The 21006-nt window shown below is 41.3% G+C and overlaps 1 protein-coding gene across 4 annotated transcripts; it reads right to left on the reverse strand.

Moving 5' to 3' along the window:
• Window positions 1–568: 568 nt before the first annotated feature.
• LOC118371259 (ubiquitin-conjugating enzyme E2 Q2-like) lies at window positions 569–20769 on the reverse strand. Of its 4 annotated transcripts, none has more exons than XM_035756640.2 (14): window positions 20507–20769; window positions 17645–17749; window positions 11120–11242; window positions 10740–10796; window positions 7986–8072; window positions 5889–5945; window positions 5488–5572; window positions 4358–4418; window positions 4165–4255; window positions 3977–4035; window positions 2595–2643; window positions 2331–2426; window positions 2163–2229; window positions 569–2059 (listed from the first exon to the last, which is right to left on the reverse strand). In XM_035756640.2, exons 1-14 carry the CDS (start codon window positions 20663–20665, stop codon window positions 2028–2030), a joined length of 1128 nt encoding a protein of 375 aa, XP_035612533.1. In that variant the 5' UTR covers window positions 20666–20769; the 3' UTR covers window positions 569–2027. The 4 variants fall into 4 exon arrangements, with proteins under 4 accessions (XP_035612533.1, XP_035612531.1, XP_035612534.1 ...); XM_035756638.2 differs by having other exon boundaries at window positions 5874–5945; window positions 20507–20768; XM_035756641.2 differs by having other exon boundaries at window positions 7986–8069; window positions 20507–20767.
• Between the last annotated feature and the right edge of the window lie 237 nt (window positions 20770–21006).

Genomic DNA, 21006 nt, shown 5'->3' on the forward strand with positions numbered 1-21006 from the left:
CTCTTAATGTTAGCATGGCGCTAACCACTCTCTACAGGGTTGCGTTAGCTCTGCTAATGCTTACTTCAGATGGCTATACCTTTTGCGGTGCAAGTCGAAGAACTGCGCGTTGTGAAAGAGCACGAGAAGGTATATTAACCTCAGTGTCGGTTGGGAGGAACAAAACTATCCTAGTTTGCATTCCTTACGAATAAAACAAGAGGGTCATAATGCTCATACAACACCCAGATCCAAAATGGCACCCAATTCCCTATATAGTGCACTATGAAGAGAATACAGTGCTATGTCAGACAACACCTAGATCCAAAATGGCACCCCATTCCCTATATAGTGCACTATGAAGAGAATACAGTGCTATGTCAGACAACACCTAGATCCAAAATGGCACCCCATTCCCAAGATACTGCAATATTTTAGACCAGGGACCAATAGAGCTCTTGTCAAAAAAGTAGTGCACTATGTAGGGAATAGGGTGCCTTTTGGGACAGACAAAACCTTCTGGCCTCACACCAGAGACATCCTCCTGCATTCTGAGACATCAGTCTGTGGCCGGTAAGCACACCTGTTCTGCCCCCCCCAATGTTATATTTAAGACAGGTACATGGATTTACAAAATGACAGGTGGAGCCCAGTTCAACTATAGTACATTAATAATATTCAGACTGGGTGTGGTGACTGGGGATCAATAGCTGCATGCTACAGGACAGCAATGAGATGGTATTGAGTGATTCCCTATATCAGGACTGCCCAACCCTTTTCCAGGAGATCTACAGTCCTGTGGGTTTTCAGTCCAACCCTCTTCTTGGAGATCTACAGTCCTGTGGGTTTTCAGTCCAACCCTCTTCTTGGAGATGTACCGTCCTGTGGGTTTTCAGTCCAGAAAGTGGGTTGGGCTGAAAACCTACAGGACAGTAGATCTCCAGGAAGTGGGTTGGGCTGAAAACCTACAGGACAGTAGATCTCCAGGAAGTGGGTTGGGCAGCCCTGGGCTACATAGTTAACTGCTTTTGCCCAACCATTTTTCTGAAACCCATAGCAGAGATGCTTTGCTTTATTTCTAAGAGCTTGGTCAACATTCTGTTTGTATTCCCATAGGGCCCTGGTCAAAAGTAGTGTAGTGTATAGGGAAAAGGACGTTATTTAGGACAGAACCTCAGACTCAGTTTAAAGCCCCTCCTGCATCCAAGTCACACACCATTTTTTCACCAATCTGGCTCAAGGGACATTAAACAAGCCAGCAAGTACAATTACAATTTTAAGCGTATAATATTTTAACAATGCCTGCAATTTGTACCAGTAAATATTACACAAAGTGAAGAGGAATAAGGAGCAGTGTCACGAAAGATGACATCACTGAAACATCATCCTCATCATCATCTTCTTCGCTTTAAATTCAAACGGTCATCACAGAGCTTTCAGTTAAATCCCACTGACCATGCCGTGGCTGTAAGGTAAGAGCTGACAGTCACACTAAAAACAGAGAAGGACATGGCTACGAACAAACCAACTAGCTCTCGTCTCGTCAGAACATCAGTGTTCTCTCTCTCTCCCAGGAGAAACAGATGGTGATTTTATGTCAAGCCCACGTTGTCACACCAGCGTATGTACAGAAAAAAAAAAAAAAAAACATTCTCCACATTTTTAAGAGAAGGGAAAACAAGAACCTTTCTGTGTAGAGAAAAAAGAAAAAAAAAAAAGATGTGCACGATGCCCTCAGTCTCCACAAACACGGCCCTCAGAGGAAGTGGAGTGACGACGGGGAGCCTAGCGACGGGGATGGGGGGGGGGGCTAGCCTATTGTTGGACCAGGCAGAGATACCGGTCAACTGAGCCGACGACGACGACAGGCGAGATGGAAGAATTTTGTCAGTTGGTTTCCAGGAGAAAAATTATTTACTTACTCCTGATAAGTCAGAAGGGAGAAAATAGTCACCCCCCCCCCCTCAAAAAAAAAAAGAAGGAAAAAAAAGAAAGTTTTTGACCCAAAGATATTATTCTGTTCCCAGTGAGTATGAGGAGTGACTTCTTTAGCCGTCTTCTTTAGGAGGTGTGTACCAGCCTGAACAAAAATAACACAGGAGGTTGCCATAGTACCCACTGGTGTATATATTATCAATATTATACATCATTCAACCTCCTATGGATTGATAGTTGGGACTTACCATTCTTTTCGTGAATCTGGACCAGGGATTTGTATGACTGTTGTGCTCTGGCAAGGTTGTACTGGTTCTGAAAGGAAATGAATTAATTAATTAAAGCAGATCAGACTCATCTTCAACAACCTCATAACTCTGGTACCAATTACCAGGATGTTGAATGCATTAGCCTACCTTATTGGCTCCAAACTGCACTCTGGCTTTTCCTTTGACTAAAGTGGCATTGATCTGCATGATCACAGACTCTATGGAATAGGCACTGCTCCAGCCCTGAAACAACGTAAAGAAATACATCATTAGGCCGATTTTCACCTGGTCACTTCTGTCAGAAGAGAGCAACAAAGGAGAGAAGACAATTGAGCTAAGAGAAAGAGCCAACTTCCTCAACCACTTTGGTTAGGGATGAACATTGTGTGAATGGTTAAATATGATCCAGACCTGTTTTGTGAGAAGTTCCATACACAAGGCCCCTCCGCCAAGAACGTAACTGTAACAGAATGAATGAAGAGAAGTATTAGCTCAGTACCAGTTCAAGATGGAGAAGTACCAGGACCGGTCCACGTAACCAGACAACGATTAGGCCCATCTCATCATTGTCATTTAGCAGACACTCAACGTACCAGTGTATTCAACATAAAGTAGCTCTGTACGACAACTACATATCATAGTAGGTATAATAATTTGTTCTTAACTGTCTTGCCTCGTTAAATAAAAAGGTTTAAACAAAAAATAAAAATGTGTATATATATATATTTTTATTTTTTGTTTAAACCTTTTTATTTTAAGTTTTTTTTTTTTTAAAAGGTCATGTTCCTTTTATCATCAAACTATTCTCATTGGTTAAAACAGTAGTTCAGAATGATTTGCATTTGTGATGGATAATGACACAAATGAACCGATCCCTCCGAGGACACAAATGAACCGATCCCTCCGAGGACACAAATGAACCGATCCCTCCGAGGACACAAATGAACCGATCCCTCCGAGGACACAAATGAACCGATCCCTCCGAGGACACAAATGAACCGATCCCTCCGAGGACACAAATGAACCGATCCCTCCGAGGACACAAATGAACCGATCCCTCCGAGGACACAAATGAACCGATCCCTCCGAGGACACAAATGAACCGATCCCTGCGAGGACACAAACCAACCGATCCCTCCGAGGACACAAACCAACCGATCCCTCCGAGGACACAACGAACCGATCCCTCCGAGGACACAACGAACCGATCCCTCCGAGGACACAACGAACCGATCCCTCCGAGGACACAACCAACCGATCCCTCCGAGGACACAACCAACCGATCCCTCCGAGGACACAACCAACCGATCCCTCCGAGGACACAACCAACCGATCCCTCCGAGGACACAACCAACCGATCCCTCCGAGGACACAACCAACCGATCCCTCCGAGGACACAACGAACCGATCCCTCCGAGGACACAACGAACCGATCCCTCCGAGGACACAAATGAACCGATCCCTCCGAGGACACAACGAACCGATCCCTCCGAGGACACAACGAACCGATCCCTCCGAGGACACAACGAACCGATCCCTCCGAGGACACAACGAACCGATCCCTCCGAGGACACAAATGAACCGATCCCTCCGAGGACACAAATGAACCGATCCCTCCGAGGACACAATGAACCGATCCCTCCGAGGACACAATGAACCGATCCCTCCGAGGACACAATGAACCGATCCCTCCGAGGACACAATGAACCGATCCCTCCGAGGACACAATGAACCGATCCCTCCGAGGACACAATGAACCGATCCCTCCGAGGACGTCACTGAGCAGCACTCACCCGCCAGACAGCACAGGAGAGACGACCCGTACGAACGGTGGGTCAAAAGGAAAGTTATCCTGCAAGAGTCAAACAAGAAGAAATATTTTTAGCTCAAAACCTCTTTCACGTCAAATAAAAGACAAATTAACGTATAAAATAATAATAATAAATATATATTTTTTAATCGATCAACAAATGAAACTTACTTTATATGAGAAACTGAGCAGAATGTAGTCCACCCCTTCCTTCTCCTTCATAACTTGCAAGTCACTATGTAACGGACTATCTGGGTCTACCCTGTTAAAATAAATGACCGAATGATTAGACTATATTATCCAGACTTGGACAGCTAGGAAACTACACATCTCTATGAAATAATACCCGGATCTGAATACTTACGTTCTTATTTTGACGTGCCATTCATAAAGGCTGTCATTGACTAGCTCCACTGAATAAATACCTGGAAATGAATAACAAGATATATACAGGTGAACATCACTGTAAAAAAAACAGGCGGATTTTGATGGGGATTTTTTTCTCTCTCCCAATTATGCCAATAACATTTTCCAAGGAGCGTGGACATGGACCCTAAGGAGTTAATAAACAGGTTATGATTGTTTTCATCAGCCCAGATCTACAAGCACTACTGAAGGGTTTGAGCCAATGGGGAGGAGTAGACGCTGAACAGTTTGAACCAATGGGGAGGAGTAGACGCTGAACAGTTTGAACCAATGGGGAGGAGTAGACGCTGAACAGTTTGAACCAATGGGGAGGAGTAGACGCTGAACAGTTTGAACCAATGGGGAGGAGTAGACGCTGAACAGTTTGAGCCAATGGGGAGGAGAGACACTGAACAGTTTGAGCCAATGGGGAGGAGTAGACACTGAACAGTTTGAACCAATGGGGAGGAGTAGACAAAATCCAGCTATTTTTATACAACACATTTCAGGAATGCAACGCAATGTGCTTCACAGGAGAAAACTAATACAAAAACAATGAAAATAAAAGCTGAAATCTTCACTACACAACAAACTAAATCATTACAAAAACTGAATGACTAAAAAAAGGTGAGGGCCACCTGGGGAGGCCCAGACACTAAAGGGGGAGGCCCAGACACTAAAGGGGGAGGCCCAGACACTAAAGGGGGAGGCCCAGACACTAAAGGGGGAGGGGTAGACACTAAAGGGGGAGGGCAGACACTAAAGGGGGAGGGCCAACTGGGGAGGGGTAGACACTAAAGGAATGGAGTATCTTAGTAGTGTCTGATCTGCATGCAATTTGACTAGTTGAGACATAAAAAGGGTATTGATAGAGAAGTGAACTCCTCTATTACAGTAAAATAAGGTCTCAATGTGTTTGTGTCCATAACACCAATTATTTTGGACCAAACCTCAAATGTAAATAGTGAGTTGAAACCGCTTGTCAGAGAGGAAGATATGATCTCTCAACTTAGTTGGCGTGAGGTTTTTTTTTTTTAAACGGGAATATATATATACCTCAGTCCTAAACTGAACCAGGCCAGGACTCACCTGTCTTGTAACTCTGTGATCTGTAGATCTCCCTGAGTTCCTTCATGAGACGATCGGAGGCCTGAACGGAACCAGAGACGGCACCCTGAAACAGGCATAACAACACCACTGGGATCAGAACCAGGCTAACAGAGGACCATTTCTCAATCCAGTCCTCCAGGACCACACCTACTTTTAATCTATTCCAAAACACTTAACACACCTGATTTAGCCAATCACGGGCTTTATGATTAGTGAACTTGTTGAATCAGGCGAGCTAGTTTTTGGAATGGATTCAATTTTGCCGGTGGTCCCCAAGGACTAGGTTAAGAAAGAAAAAAACAGAGACACTATATAACTGTAGAAATGTTCCCATCCCCCCCTGAAAAAGAAGAAAGAAACCTTACCGAATGAGCACTTACGTTCAAGTGGTCCTGCCTCTGGTTCTTACGGATCTTCTCGAGGATGGCCAGGTTCTCCTTCAAATCAAATTGTATTTATATAGCACATTTCGTACCAAAAAAGAAATGCAGTAGGAAGTGCTTAATTTAATAATAAAAAGTTAGATGACATTTTTTTTTTGTGAATATAAATATATATAAATATAAGATAGTAAAGCAATAGTAAAATATGTATGTATGTATGTATGTATGTATGTATGTATGTATGTATGTATGTATGTATGTATGTATGTATGTATAATGAAATGGTTACTTGCAAATTTCTCCTATGAATTACATTAGCGAATAAAAGTATAAAAAAGGTATTGTGTAAAAAAAAAATGTAAGAGGCATAAAAAAAAAAATGACATGTAGGGAAGACTAACACGCCTAACAGTCTAACACGCCACTCCATGTCATTTTACAACGAGACTGGCCTTTTCGTCAAATCTCAACATTCAATATGCAGCTGGGATTTATGGCCGAGTTGGTCATTGGTGGTTGGAAATAACATTTTGACAGGTTTCCACTGAAGCAATTGTAATGACAAGTCCACCACAACACACCCAAGAGTTTCTTGATTAGCAAGGGGGTAGTATGTGTTCATTTTCATTGAGTATTTAACACAGTTTGAGATCATTGTGAGGGGTCTTCAGCAGTGGTTGAATGGGAAAATAGGAAAATAGGGACTTCCCAGGAAAAGGCAACAGTAACCAAGGGTGGCGGGGCTTAGCGAAGGGTCACAATTGCATGTATTTAGTTAGCGTATTTAGTTAGCGTATTTAAAGACATTAGCTAGCAACTTTTGACAGACTGGTTTCGACCGGACAAAATCAGCTACTTTTTAAAAACTGAAAAGGTTGCGAGCTGCTATTTTTGTATAGCTTTCAAATAAGCACATTCTTCTCCTCTACCCTGCAACACTTCACCAGGTCATTGGTGTACAAGAGATGTGTCCTGTAAATATACCTGGTAAAATAATGGTTAATAAACTATCAGGGGGGATTACATAAAATTAGATTTTGTATTTCCTGAATTCTGTTCTCTCTTTTTTACATTTCCTGGTCAGGGATTTTTCCGTTTTTTTTTAACAGAGTATTCATAATGCCAAAGCCGTTTGTGTTCGTTTCCATTAATTCTACAATATAGCTAAAAGGTAAATCACTCAGTTCTGCTAACACTAGCTAGTCCTCTTGCACCATTGCGTCTTGTGTGAGCTCGTAGGTCTCGCAGCGTCCGTTTCCTGAAACGTGCATCTGCTGGAACCAGACGCTATTGGCCTCTTTGGTAAACGACACGGAGTACAAGGAGTGGAACGTAATAGCTGAACAGACGCAACCAGGCTAGGGAAGACGGTAAAAAGAAAAGCGTTCCACAGGGCTGGTGGCCCATGTTGAGTCCAATGCTTCCCACAGTATGGTCAAGTTGGTTGAATGCCCTTTGGGTGGTTGGATTATTCTTGATACAGATTTTTTTTGTTGGCACCCCCCCCCCTTCTCCCCAATTTTGTGGTATCCAATTGGTAGTTACAGTCTTGTCCCATCGCTGCTACTCCTGTACGGACTCGGGAGAGGCGAAGGTCAAGAGCCGTGCGTCCTTCGAAAAACAACCAGCCGAGCCGTGCTGCTTCTTAACACAGTGCCCATCCAACCCGGAAGCCAGCCGCACCAAAGTGTCGGGAGGAAACACAGCACACCTGGTGACCGTGTCAGCGTGCATGCTCCAGGCCCGCCACAGGAGTAGCTGGGGCACAACGGTACAAGGACATCTCGGGTGGCCAAACCCTCACCTAACCTGGACAACACTGGGCCAATTGTACGGCGCCTCATGGGTCTCCCGGTCGAGGCCGGCTGCAACACAGCCCGGGATTAAAACCCGGGTCTGTAGTGACACCTCAAGCACTCAATGGCACACATACACAATCCATGTCTCAAGGCATAAAAAAATCATTCTTTCACCCGTCTCCCCCTCTACAAATACACTTAAGTGGATTGAACAAGTGACATCAATAAGTCTGTCATGGAAAGAGCAAGTGTTCATAATGTTTTGTAGACAGACAGATGCATGCAGGGTAATTACCTTCTCTATTCCGTCATCCTCTGACTTCTTCCCGTCCACTGGCTCCTCTTCCTTCATCTCATAGTGGTCCAAGTCTTCAATGTCCTGCTGAACATAATCTACAGTTTTATTGCATATTGTATAGAAACACAAGAGAATGTATATACAGCACAATAAGTTTTTGATGAATGTGGACATTATCAGTCTCCATATCATTACACATAGTAGGGTTGGGCGGTCTTAAAATGACAGATCGTCCAATCCAAACATGGCAGGAATAGACAATAGGGGTCAATTGGCGGGAAGAAAGCAATATACAAGGACACATTGCTAGGCCTAAACAGTGTTAGACCTTGTTATTTTGGCAAGTCTAGGCGAAAGAATGATTTACAAATTGGTAGGGCCATTTATCTTTTGTCCATAAAAATACTTCTATTACTTATTAAAAACAATTATATCCATGTCAAATTATTATTATTTTTTAATTGCCATTTATTTATTAACAACTCAGTTTAGGAGAAAAAAAAATCTGATTTACAATGACGGCCTACCCCAGACAAACCCGGACCACGCTGAGCCAATTGTGCACCGCCCTAGGGGACTCCCAATCACGGCCCGGATGTGATGCAGCCTGGAGTCGAACCAGGGACTACAGAGACGCCACTAGCACTGAGATAGCAGTGCCTTTAGACCGCTGCGCCAATTGGGAGCGCAAGTCATGTGTCAAGCTACATTATTAATAACATAACGCAAGACAACAGTCTAACCACCTAATACATTGTATTCAGAAAATATTCACACCCCTCGACTTCTTCCACATTTTGTTGTATTACAGACAGAATATCAAATTGATTACATTGAGATTGTGTCACTGGCCTACACACACACACACACACACACACACACACACACACACACACACACACACACACACACACACACACACACACACACACACACAGTGGATTTATGTTTTTCAGCATTTTTACAAAAGAAATACAAATAAAAAGCTGAGTGAATAAGTATAAAACCCTTTTGTTATGACAAGCCTAAATAAGTTCAGGAGTAAAAAAAAAATAAAAAAATTGCTTAACAAGTCACATAAGTTGCATGGACTCCCTCTGTGAACAATAATAGTGGTTAGCATGATTTCCGAATGTCTACCTCATCTCTTCACATGGGTAAAACATTTTAAAAAGAAGACATTGGATATCCAATTGAGCATGGTTAAGTTATTAATTATACTTTGGCTGGTGTATCAATACACCCAGTCACTAGAACACAGATATAGACGTCCGTCTTAACTCAGTTGCCGGAGAGGGAGGAAACAGCTCAGGGATTTCACCATGAAGCCAGTGGTGATTTTAAAACAGAGTTTAATGGCTGTGATAGGAGAAAACTCAAGATGGATCAACAACATTGTAGTTACTCCACAATACTAACCTAAATCACAGAGCAATTTTTTTTTGCCTGTACAGAAAAATAGTCCAAAACATGTTTGCAATGTTCTAAAGTAAAACTACAATAAATTTGGCAAAGAAATGTACTTTTTGACCTGAATACAATGTTATGTTTGTGGCAAATCCAACACAACACATCACTGAGTACAGCTCTTCAAAATGTTCAAGCATGGTGGAAGCTGCATCATGTTATGGGTATGCTTGTTTTTGGCAAAGACTATGGAGTTTTTGGTGATAAAAAATAAAATATAGCTAAACACAGGCAAAAAACCTTGAGGAAAAATCTGGTTCAGTCTGCTTTCCAACAGACACTGGGAGACAAAAAACTAATTTTTAGAAGGACAATCGGCTTCATAATGTGCAGTAAGACAAATAAACACTGGAGTTACCTACCAAGACGTTATTGATTGTTCCTGAGTGGCCTAGTTACAGTTTTGACTTAAATTGGCTTGAAAATCTATGACAAGACTTGAATATGGCTGTTTAGAAATGATCAACCACCAACTTGATAGAACGTGAATAATTTTTTTAAAGAATAATATACAAATATTGTACAATCCACGTGTGCAAAGCTCTTAGAGAATTTACCCAGAAAGAATCACAGCTGTAAACGCTGCCAATGGTGCTCCTACAAAGTATTGACTCAGGGGTGTGAAAACTTATGTAAATGAGATATTTCTGTATTTAATTTTCAATAAATTTGCAAAAATGTCTAAAAACATGTTTTCACTTCGTCATTATAGGGTATTGTGTAGATGGGGCGGCAGGGTAGCCTAGTGGTTAGAGCGCTGGGCTAGTAACCGGAAGGTTGCAAGTTCAAATCCCTGAGCTGACAAGGTACAAATCTGTCGTTCTGCCCCTGAACAGGCAGTTAACCCACTGTTCCTAGGCAGTCATTGAAAATAAGAATTTGTTCTTAACTAGTTAAATAAAGGTAAAATAAATAAATAAATACAATTAAAATGGGTCAGAAATATTTTGATTATATTCATTTAGAGTTCAGGATGTAACAACAAAATGTGGAATAAGTCAAGGCTTATGAAATACTTTCTGAAGGCAGTGCTTGCATTGAAAATGTAAGCTATGGCAAATAGGCCATTTGACACATCACCCGTGCTGTGTGCAGAACAGCGCTGTGCTATTGTGCTGCCTGACTCCGGAGGTGCAGTCAAATTCCAATATGCTAAACCTTGTTTGTGACATCACGATGGCCGTCACCATCGACGATGGCTGTCAAGCGTCCGTCGATCGATGACGCAACCGTAAAACCGCCCAACCCTGGTACATACGTAGGTAAACATGTACAGACACACACCTCGCCCATTTCTTCTTCATCCTCCTCCTCGGATGTCACTTCATCCGCTGGTCCATGCTATACGGAAGAGTGGGAAAAAGAATATAGAGAAAAAGAAAAATGACTTTGTGTTTGTATAAATGGTGTATGGAATGTTACCCAGGCCCAGAATACGAGGCTTGCCTTGGGTTACGGATGTCGCCATCCACAAATCACTATATTTCGATTTAAATCTGATGCAAATAATGTTAGCCAGAAATATGTATCTAAAAATGTGATTCAAAACCAACTGAATATCGTCTGGCTTCAAAACTGTGGGTTCCACAAATTCTAGATTATTTTTTATACGAGGTTGTCAGGCTTACCATAGAAATATAATTGAATTCTAAAATGAGCCCTACCTTGCGCTCTGGGTTGATGGGCCCAGCAGGGAGTGGCTGATCTAGCATCTCAACATCTGGGTGCTGTGGCAGGTTGTAGAGCCGACACAGGTCACAGATGAGACGCTTTAGCTGCTGTAGGAGCTGGGAGAGAGAGCGAAAGAAAAATAATAACAGGTCAACTATCATTCTACAGCAGCTACAATATCTCTGAACCCTTTTTCACAATAATACCAACAACGCTTTGCTGTAAATGATCAAACAATTTTGAAGGAGATATTGTGATTTCCATGAGAGTCAGAGCAACTTGGTGTTCTTTGTGGCTCAGTCGGTAGAGTATGACACTTGTAACGCCATGGGTCATTGGGTTACATTCCTGCTGGAGGGAAAAATGATGCCCGTATGACTAAGTCGCTATGGATAAAGGCATCTGCTAAATGGAACGTACTGTGCCTTCGCAAAGTATTTCATACCCCTAGACTTTATCCACATTGTGTTGTGTTACAAATTGGGATATAGTTAAAAAAAATAAAAAAATAAAAAATTATCTACACAAAATACTTTTTTTTAAATGTATACGTCTTGATTAGATAAGAATTCAACCCCAAGTCAATACACGTTATAATCACCATAGTCAACGAGGACAACTGAGGTTTTCTGGGTAAATTCTCTACGTGCTTGGATTGTACAATATTTGCACATTATTATTATTTTTTAACTCTTCAAGCTCTGTCAAGTTGGCGGTTGATCAAATCAAATGTGATTGGTCACATACACATATTTATTTATAATGTTCCTAGTCCCAACAGTGCAGTCGTATCTAACAATTCACAACAATACACACCAATCTAAAAGTAAAATAATGGAATTAAGAAACATATAAATATTAGAACGAGCAATGTCGGAATGGCAGACTAGAACACAGTATATATATATTAAAATTAGTAAAACAGTACGTACATTTTACACATACAGAGTGTACAAAACATTATGAACATCTACCTAATATTGAGTTTATTGAAGGAACTCTGGAGCTCTGTCAGAGTGACCATCGGTTTCTTGGTTACCTCCCTGTCCAAGGACCTTCTCCCCGGATTGCTCAGTTTGTCTGGGCGGCCAGCTCTCGGAAGAGACTTGGTGGTTCCAAACTTCTATTTAAGAATGATGGGAGGCCACTGTGTTCTTGGGGACCTTCAATGCTGCAGAAATGTTTTGGTACCCTTCCCGAGATCTGTGCCTTCGACACATCCTGTTTTGGAGCTGTACGGACAATTCCTTCGACCTCATGGCTTGGTTTCTGCTCTGACATGCAGTCAACTGTGAGACATTATATAGACAGGTGTGTGCTTTTCCAAATCATGTCCAATCAATTGAATTTACCACAGGTGGACTCCAATCAAGTACACGACGTGGCTGGTTTTCCCTTTGTTATCTGTGATTGTCTAGAGTCCCTGCCACGTACATCTTGAGTCTGAGCCGTTGAATTGCGACTCCACTGTCTCTGTAGTGACGTTTTGCACGACCGGTGTTGAATAGACCTTAGCAAGGGTACTTCCTGTTTGAGTTTCCTATAGGGAGTGTTAGTCACCACCTTCCGGAGACACCTGAAACCCCACCTCTTTAAGGAATACCTAGGATAGGATAAGTAATCCTTCTCACCCCCCTTTTAAGATTTAGATGCACTATTGTAAAGTGACTGTTCCACTGGATGTCATAAGGTGAATGCACCAATTTGTAAGTCGCTCTGGATAAGAGCGTCTGCTAAATGACTTAAATGTAAATGTAAATGTGGGAGGAGCAGAACGAAGTCGTGATCTGATTGTCCGAAGCGAGGGTGGGGGTAGGACCTTGTAGCCATCCCGGAAAGGAGAGTGGTCCAGAGTTTTTGAAGCACCAATACTACAGGCAAATGTGTTGATAGAACTTCGGTAGCGTTTTCCTAATTTTCTTTGTTAAAGTCCCCCGCTACAATAAATGCAGCCTCGGGATGTGGTATCCAGTGATGTTCCTTGAGGGCCATTGTGGTATCGGCTTGAGGGGGAAAAAAATACACGGCTGTGACTATTGTCGAGGTATTCTAGGTTGGGTGAACAAAAGGACTTAAGTTCCTGTACGATATCACAATCACAGCACGAGTAGTTAATCATGAAACATACACCTCCGCCTTTCTTCTTCACAGAGAGTTCTTTATATCTGTCTGCGCGATGTACTGAGAACCCAGCTGGCTGTATGGAGAGGAACAGCATATCCGGAGAGAGCCATGATTCTGTGAAACAGAGTATGTTACAATACCTGATGTCTCTCTGGAAGGAGATCCTCGCCCTGAGCTCGTCTACTTTATTGTCCAGAGACTGAACATTAGCGAGTAATATACTCAGAAGCGGTGGATGGTGTGCACGCCTCCCGTGTCGGACTAGATATAATAATAATATATGCCATTTAGCAGACGCTTTTATCCAAAGCGACTTACAGTCATGTGTGCATACATTCTACGTATGGGTGGTCCCGGGAATCGAACCCACTACCCTGGCGTTACAAGCGCCATGCTCTACCAACTGAGCTACAGAAGGACCATAGATGTCCACTCAGAATACTTCTCCGCTGGTGGTGTCTTGGAGCAGCCTCTGGGATGAGTTCAATTGCCTTGGGGGTACGAGCAAAGGATCCAATTCGAGAAAGTAGTATTTCTGGTCGGAATTCTGGCGATTTACTGCCACTCTGATATCCAAAGGTTATTTCCGGCTGTATGTATTAACACAAAAACATTCTGGGCTAATGTAAGAATTAACACAAAACAAAAATACTGCAAAGTTGACATTTTCAAGTCTTGCCATAGATTTTCAAGCCGATTTATGTCAAAACTAACTAGGCCACCCGGGAACATTTAACGTTTGCCTGGATAAGCACCCCCAGTGTACAAAACATTAGGAACACCTGCTCTTCCCATGATATTGACAGACCAGGTGAATCCAGATGAAAGAGGGGGATTCTAAGTTGACTTTGTTTTAAGAACGTCATACCACGGATCATTTAGCTATTTGATTTTGAATTGTAGTACTGCTTTAGCTATTAAAAAAATATATAAAGTTCATAAGATATTGAATTTGGACTTTACTACTGTAGCCCATAGAAATGCATTAAATAACAAACACATAATTAGAAGGAAAAAAACAACATCGTAAGGAATACATTTTTGAAGTGTCTGTCCAATATCTAAGAGAACCTGTATAAGAAAATTCAGGAAAGATTAGTTTAAAAAAAAAATCATTTTATCCCTTATTTTAGATGGCACAAAACTACATCCATTTATGGGGATCTTTGTTACTTAGATTAACGCACCAACTCTTGACTAGAGGGTTTGAATGTCACCTGTTAAATTCACTTTAATCCGTGTAGATGAAGGGTAGGAAACAGGTTAAGGAAGGATGTTTAATCCTTCAAACAATTAAGACATGGATTGTGTATTTGTGCCATTCAGAGATTGAATGGGAAAGACCAAAGATTGAAGTGCCATTGAACGGGGTATGATAGTAAGTGCCAGGATGCATCGGTTTGAGTGTGTTAAGAACTGCAACGCTGCTGAGTTTTTCATGCTGAACAGTTTCCCGTGTGTATCAAGAATGGTCCACCATCCAAAGGACATCTAGCCAAGTTGACAACTGTGGGAAGCATTGGAGTCAACATGGGCCAGCATCCCTGTGGAACACTTGACACCTTGTAGAGTCCATGCCCCGACAAATTGAGGCTGTTCTGAGGGACAGGGGGGTACAACTCAATATTAGGATGGTGTTCTTAATGTTTTGTACATTCAGTATATTTTTAGCAATAAGGCCCGAGGGGTAGTGTTATACGGCCAATATAGACGGCTACGGGCTGTTCTTAGTCAAAGCCCTTAGTTAGCTGTGGTATATTGGCCATATCGTGCCTTATTGCTATTATAAACTTGTTACCAATGAAAATTAGAGCAGTAAAAATGCATGTTTTGTCCTACCCGTGGTATACGGTCTGATATACCACGGCTGTCAGCCAATCAGCATTCAGGGCTCGAACAACAGTATATAATTGGCCTCGAGTTTTAGGTTATTGTCCTGCTGACAGGTGAATTTGTCTCCCGATGTCTGTTGAAAGCAGACAGCCTGAGTTCTGTTAGGATTTTACCTGTGCTTAACGCTATTCAGTTTATTTTATGCTGAAACTCCTTAGTCCTTGCCAATGACAAGCATATCCATAACATGATACAGCCACTACCATGCTTCAAAATACGAAGCGTGGTACTCAGTGATGTGTTGTGTTGGATTTACAGAATACATTGTAAACAGGACAAAAAGTTTATTTATTTGACATATTGCAAACAGGATGCATGTTTTGGAATATTTTTTATTCTGTACAGACTTCCTTCTTTACACTGTAATTTAGGTTCGTATTGTGGAGTAACTACAATGTTGTTGATCCATCCTCAGTTTTCTCCTATCACAGCCATTGAACTTACTTTTTGAAAGTCACCATTGGCCTCATCGTGACTTAGCGCTCTGATTAGCAAATCATGTCACGATGACTTGGTTAGTACAGGCGAGCGAGAATGATTGCTCTTTGTCATGGAAATAGTTGCAGTGTTTAGCTGTATATAGTCAGCTACCGAAAATAATTTTTGTGTGTGTGTGTGTGTGTGGGCATGTTTCTGCCGATGTAATTCATATGGAAACAGCCCAAGCTGCTTGCTATAGCTAGCTAAATAGTCAGTCTGACAGGCAAGAAAAGTTGTATGTTGCTGTAAATTAGGGTTGTGCACACTAAGCATCAACCTTCACTAGCTTGCTAATACAGACAACCAGCTATCTAGCCACCGAAATGAAGGCTAGAGTCATTTGTTTTTATCTTTTTGGTGTAGGTTATGGTTTGTCATGTTTGCTACGGTGAAGATATCCATAGGCTATACATTGCCTTGGTTTCCTATTATTTGTCAGGATAGCTGTTAGGGTAGTAGAGGCCCGTGCAGTGGAGCTCATATGATAATATAATAATAATATAATATATGCCATTTAGCTGACGCTTTTATCCAAAGCGACTTACAGTCATGTGTGCATACATTCTACGTATGGGTGGTCCCGGGAATCGAACCCACTACCCTGGCGTTACAAGCGCCATGCTCTACCAACTGAGCCACAGAAGGACCATGATCAGTTGGATATTTATTTACAGCTAACAAGTTGCTTGTTTTGTCCTGTTTCTACCAACACAATTAATTTGGAAACTGTCCCAGATGAGTAACTACTCAGCTAACATTGGTGAACTCTGTAGTTAGTCTGTCAGTCAAGAAAACGTGAATTAACTGGAGGAGAGAGGGAGAGAGAGAGGGAAATGGGAGGCGTGTAACGATCACAATTTATTATTATTACATTAATGGTTGAGAAGAAGAATGAGGAAGGAAGACCGTGTAAGAGGGAGAGATTATGTTCCTGACCACAACTGTATCCTATCTATTGCTTCTCTCCTCTCTCCTGTTACTCTGTTCCTCCAGGTCAGTGGAAGTCAGGGAAACTGATGTGGAGAGTCAGCAAAAGGCAGGGAGGAAGAGGAGTTCGAGATGACTGAATGCATCTCTAATATGTGTTGCATTCACTGAATTGTCAAAGTAGGCTATTTCTAAAAAATTTGTGTCAGGCCTGGACTGTACTAAATCTTATTGAGAGGTTCGCTACATTTTGAAATAGTCTCTGAATTTTTACAGAAGTAAGAATCGTTGTCAATCAAATAGCCTACTTTGTGTGGGTTTTGAAATAATTTGAATATAGTCACATTTTGGATAATTGTACTTCTAAATATTAATTACATGTAAATAAGTATAATATATTAATTTTACTTGGTACATTCTGACTGTAATTTAGGCAAATTTACTACATTTTAAATACGGTAGTTTTTGTTGTTGTTGAGTAAATTGTTTTTTGATAGTGTCTTTACACAATGTATAGACAAAATTAGTCTTATTTCTATTGACATGAATGTGGTGTCATATTAAAGACGAGGTCGTGCTCTTTAAATGTAAGTTAACTTGGAATTGTCATTTGTTCTTTGTTTTTGAGCCATGTCTGATTGAAATGTGTGAGAAAATGAGTTTTATCTTAAATTCTCAGTAATCTGCAGCACATGTCGTCTATGCAACTTAAGCACATTTTTACTCCTGAACTTATTTAGGCTTGCCATAACAAAGGGGTTGAATACTTAAGACCTTCATTTTTATTTTATTTTATTAATTTCTAAAAACAACATTCCACTTTGACAGTGTGTGTAGATCAGTGGCACAAAATCTCAATGTAATAAATGTTTTATTTAGGCTGTGAAAAAGTCCAGGGGTGTGAATACTTTCTGAAGGCCCTGTATAGTGTCAACTGACCCTATTTACAGTAACTTAGCAACCAATTTTGTACGTGCTATTAGGGCCTATGCCTTCCAAGAGAGCTGTTAGCTACACCCTGCAGCACATTTTATGTTGGTGTAAAGAGGGAGGTCCAGAGTCTATACACACACACACACAGGTGAGTGACTTACCAGAGAGGTGCCCTTTCTGACATCTTCCAGGCGCTCCAACACCTCTGTCAGACTTGGGTCATCAGAGTCAACAAACCAGATTGGGGGTATAGAGGGGTATGACTCCTGGGAATGAGAGGTTGAGAGAAAAAAAAACAGGAGAGGTGGTGACCAGTTGATAACATTACTAGGAAAAGCTGTAATGGAGAAGCGCTGAACTGACACACCATCTAGCCATCTATCTACACTGAACGAAAATATATAAAAAACGCAACAACTTCAAAGATTTTAAATTGAGATACAGTTCATGAGGAAATCAGTCAATTTAAATAAATGAATTGATTAGGGCCTAATCTATGGATTTCACATGACTGGGAATACAGACTTGAATCTGTTGGTTACTGATACCTTTAGAAAACATGCTCGACAGGTCACATTTTTATTTTACCTTTATTTAACCAGGTAGGCTAGTTGAGAACACCTTTATTTAACCAGGTAGGCTAGTTGAGAACACCTTTATTTAACCAGGTAGGCTAGTTGAGAACACCTTTATTTAACCAGGTAGGCTAGTTGAGAACACCTTTATTTAACCAGGTAGGCTAGTTGAGAACACCTTTATTTAACCAGGTAGGCTAGTTGAGAACACCTTTATTTAACCAGGTAGGCTAGTTGAGAACAAGTTCTCATTTGCAACTGCGACCTGGCCAAGATAAGGCATAGCAGTGTGAACAGACAACACAGAGTTACACATGGAGTAAACAATTAACAAGTCAATAACAAAGTAGAAAAAAGGGGGAGTCTATATACAATGTGTGCAAAAGGCATGAGGAGGTAGGCGAATAATTACAATATTGCAGATTAACACTGGAGTGATAAATGATCAGATGATCATGTACAGGTAGAGAGATATGAGTATGCATGCCATAGAAGAAATGGGACATTTTCAGCTTCCAAGAACTGTGTAAAGATCCTTGTAACATGCTGCCGTGCATTATCATGCCGAAACATAAAGTGATGGCGGGTGGATGAATGGAACAACAATGGGCCTCAGGATCTCGTCACGGTATCTCTGTGCATTCAGATTGCCATCAATAAAATACAATTGTGTTCGTTGTCCGTAGCTTGTACCTGCCCATACCATAAAACCATCACTACCATGGGGTACTCTGTTCACAACGTTGACATCAGTAAACCGCTCGCCCACAGAACGCTGTCTCCCCGGTACAGTTGAAACTGGGATTCATCTGTAAAGAGCACACTTCTCCAGTGTGCCATTTTGCCATCGAAGGTGAGCATTTGCCCACTGAAATCGGTTAAGACCCTAGTGAGGACGACGAGCATGCAGATGAGCTTCTCTGAGACGGTTTCTGACAGTTTGTGCAGAAATTCTTCAGTTGTGCAAACCTACAGTTTTATCAGCTGTCAGGGTAGTTGGTCTCAGACGATCCCGCAGATGAAGAATTCGGATGTGGAGGTCCTGGGCTTGTTACATGTGGTCCTGTGGTTGTGAGGCCGGTTAGACATACTGTCAAATTCTCTAAAATTATATTGAGGCGGCTTATGGAAGAGAAATGAACATTAAATTATCTCTCAACTGCTCTGGTGGAATGTCCTGCAGTCGGCATGCCAATTGCACGCTCCCTCAGAACTTGAGACATCTGTGGCATTGTGTTGTGTGACAAAACTACACATTTTAGGGTTGCCTTTATTGCCCCCTGCATAAGGTGCACCTGTGTAATGATCCTGCTGTTTAATCACCTTCTTGATATGCAACACCTATCAAGGGGATGTATTATCTTGGCAAAGGAGAAATGCTCACTAAGAGTGATGTAAACTCATTTGTGCCAAAACATTTAAGACAAATAACCTTCTTTGTGAGTATGAAAAATGCCTGGGATCTTAATTCAGCTCATGAAACATGGGACCGTCACTTGACATGTTGCATTTGTATTTATCTACAAAACAAAACATAAATAACTGGTTAACTGACATTTCTTAATGTATTTATTTTTTATTCTTTGGATTGGTATTTGTATTGTGAGGTATTGCTTGCTACACTGTTGGGAGATAGAAACAAACCATTTCGCTACACCTGCAATAACATCTGCCAAATATGTATACACGGGTCAATACTATTTGATTTGATTAGCTAGATAGCTGGAGCTACTGCGGAATAAAGAAACGCTAGATCACATTCGGGGAAAACATCCATAGCTGCACAACACGCACTAACCAAGCTAGTCACGAAGTCACGTGCGCTGACTTGTAAACGTTACGTCCTGATGTTTTATTTGTTGTCCGTTAAAAAGCTCATCCGAGTTGTTACGACATCAATTAGCTAAACCCATAGCTCATACTAAAAACAACCATTTTCACACGGGGACTATTATTCCGCATTAGTCAGCAATTGCGTGTTCACATGTCACGTTACCTTGTCTTATTGTATAAGCAACAACACAAATATATATATATATATATATAAATATAAAAAATAATAAGCTACAATTAACAGCTAGCTTTCATTTATTTTATAGGTTGGTTGAGGGTCAAATGTATTTTAGTTGGGGGTTTGTTTTTTTTCTCAGACGCATTAGCCAACAAGCTAACATTAGCTAGCTAGTCTATAACAACCAACTAACTAAACGTTTACCACATATGAGCTTGTTTGTTGTTTGCTAAATAGCATAGCTAACTATAGCTGAACACAAGACCCGGTATTAAAGTACAAACAAACTGAATTCTGAACACATTCGTAGTTTAATTATCTAGTTAGCTAGCTGATTTGTGACACAAATTATGTGTTCGCGTTGAAAATGCCAAATTCGTCATGTTTATCCTCTCGTCCTGTGCTAACAGGCTAGCTAACGTTAGCTTATTTCTTACCGTGATGTTGCAATGTATAATCAGGAGTTTTTCACCGGTTACATTAAACTGACAACTAAGCTCGTCAGGCTTCCAATCGATAATTCTGAAACGTTCGTGGTTTGGGTCAAAAATTGACTCCAAAAACTTCAATTCGGCCTTCAGACCCGAAACCGACATCTTCCACTCATCTCAAGCCAGGCAGTCCGCGGGGGAGGGGACAAGTTGAGGCATATTGCGACCGCGCAGTCGGGACTGGATCTCTCGCCGTAGCGTGAGAGCACAACAAAAGAGTGCAGTGCTGGGTGGGAAATGGAATATCATAAAATCCTATGTTTCTGAATACATAGCAAGTCAAATATATATCTATGTATGGTCACTATTGATTATAGATATCAAATTATGTAAACAAATAAAATACATTTAAAAAACATTGTCGAATGTGTTTTTGTTTGTTTGTTTTTTTTGCTCAATGCTGAGCCAGTGCAGAACACAAACATATTGCGAAGACATAGCTCAGC

The sequence above is a fragment of the Oncorhynchus keta genome, chromosome 26 (assembly GCF_023373465.1).
Source record: "Oncorhynchus keta strain PuntledgeMale-10-30-2019 chromosome 26, Oket_V2, whole genome shotgun sequence".
Classification (NCBI taxonomy): domain Eukaryota; kingdom Metazoa; phylum Chordata; class Actinopteri; order Salmoniformes; family Salmonidae; genus Oncorhynchus; species Oncorhynchus keta.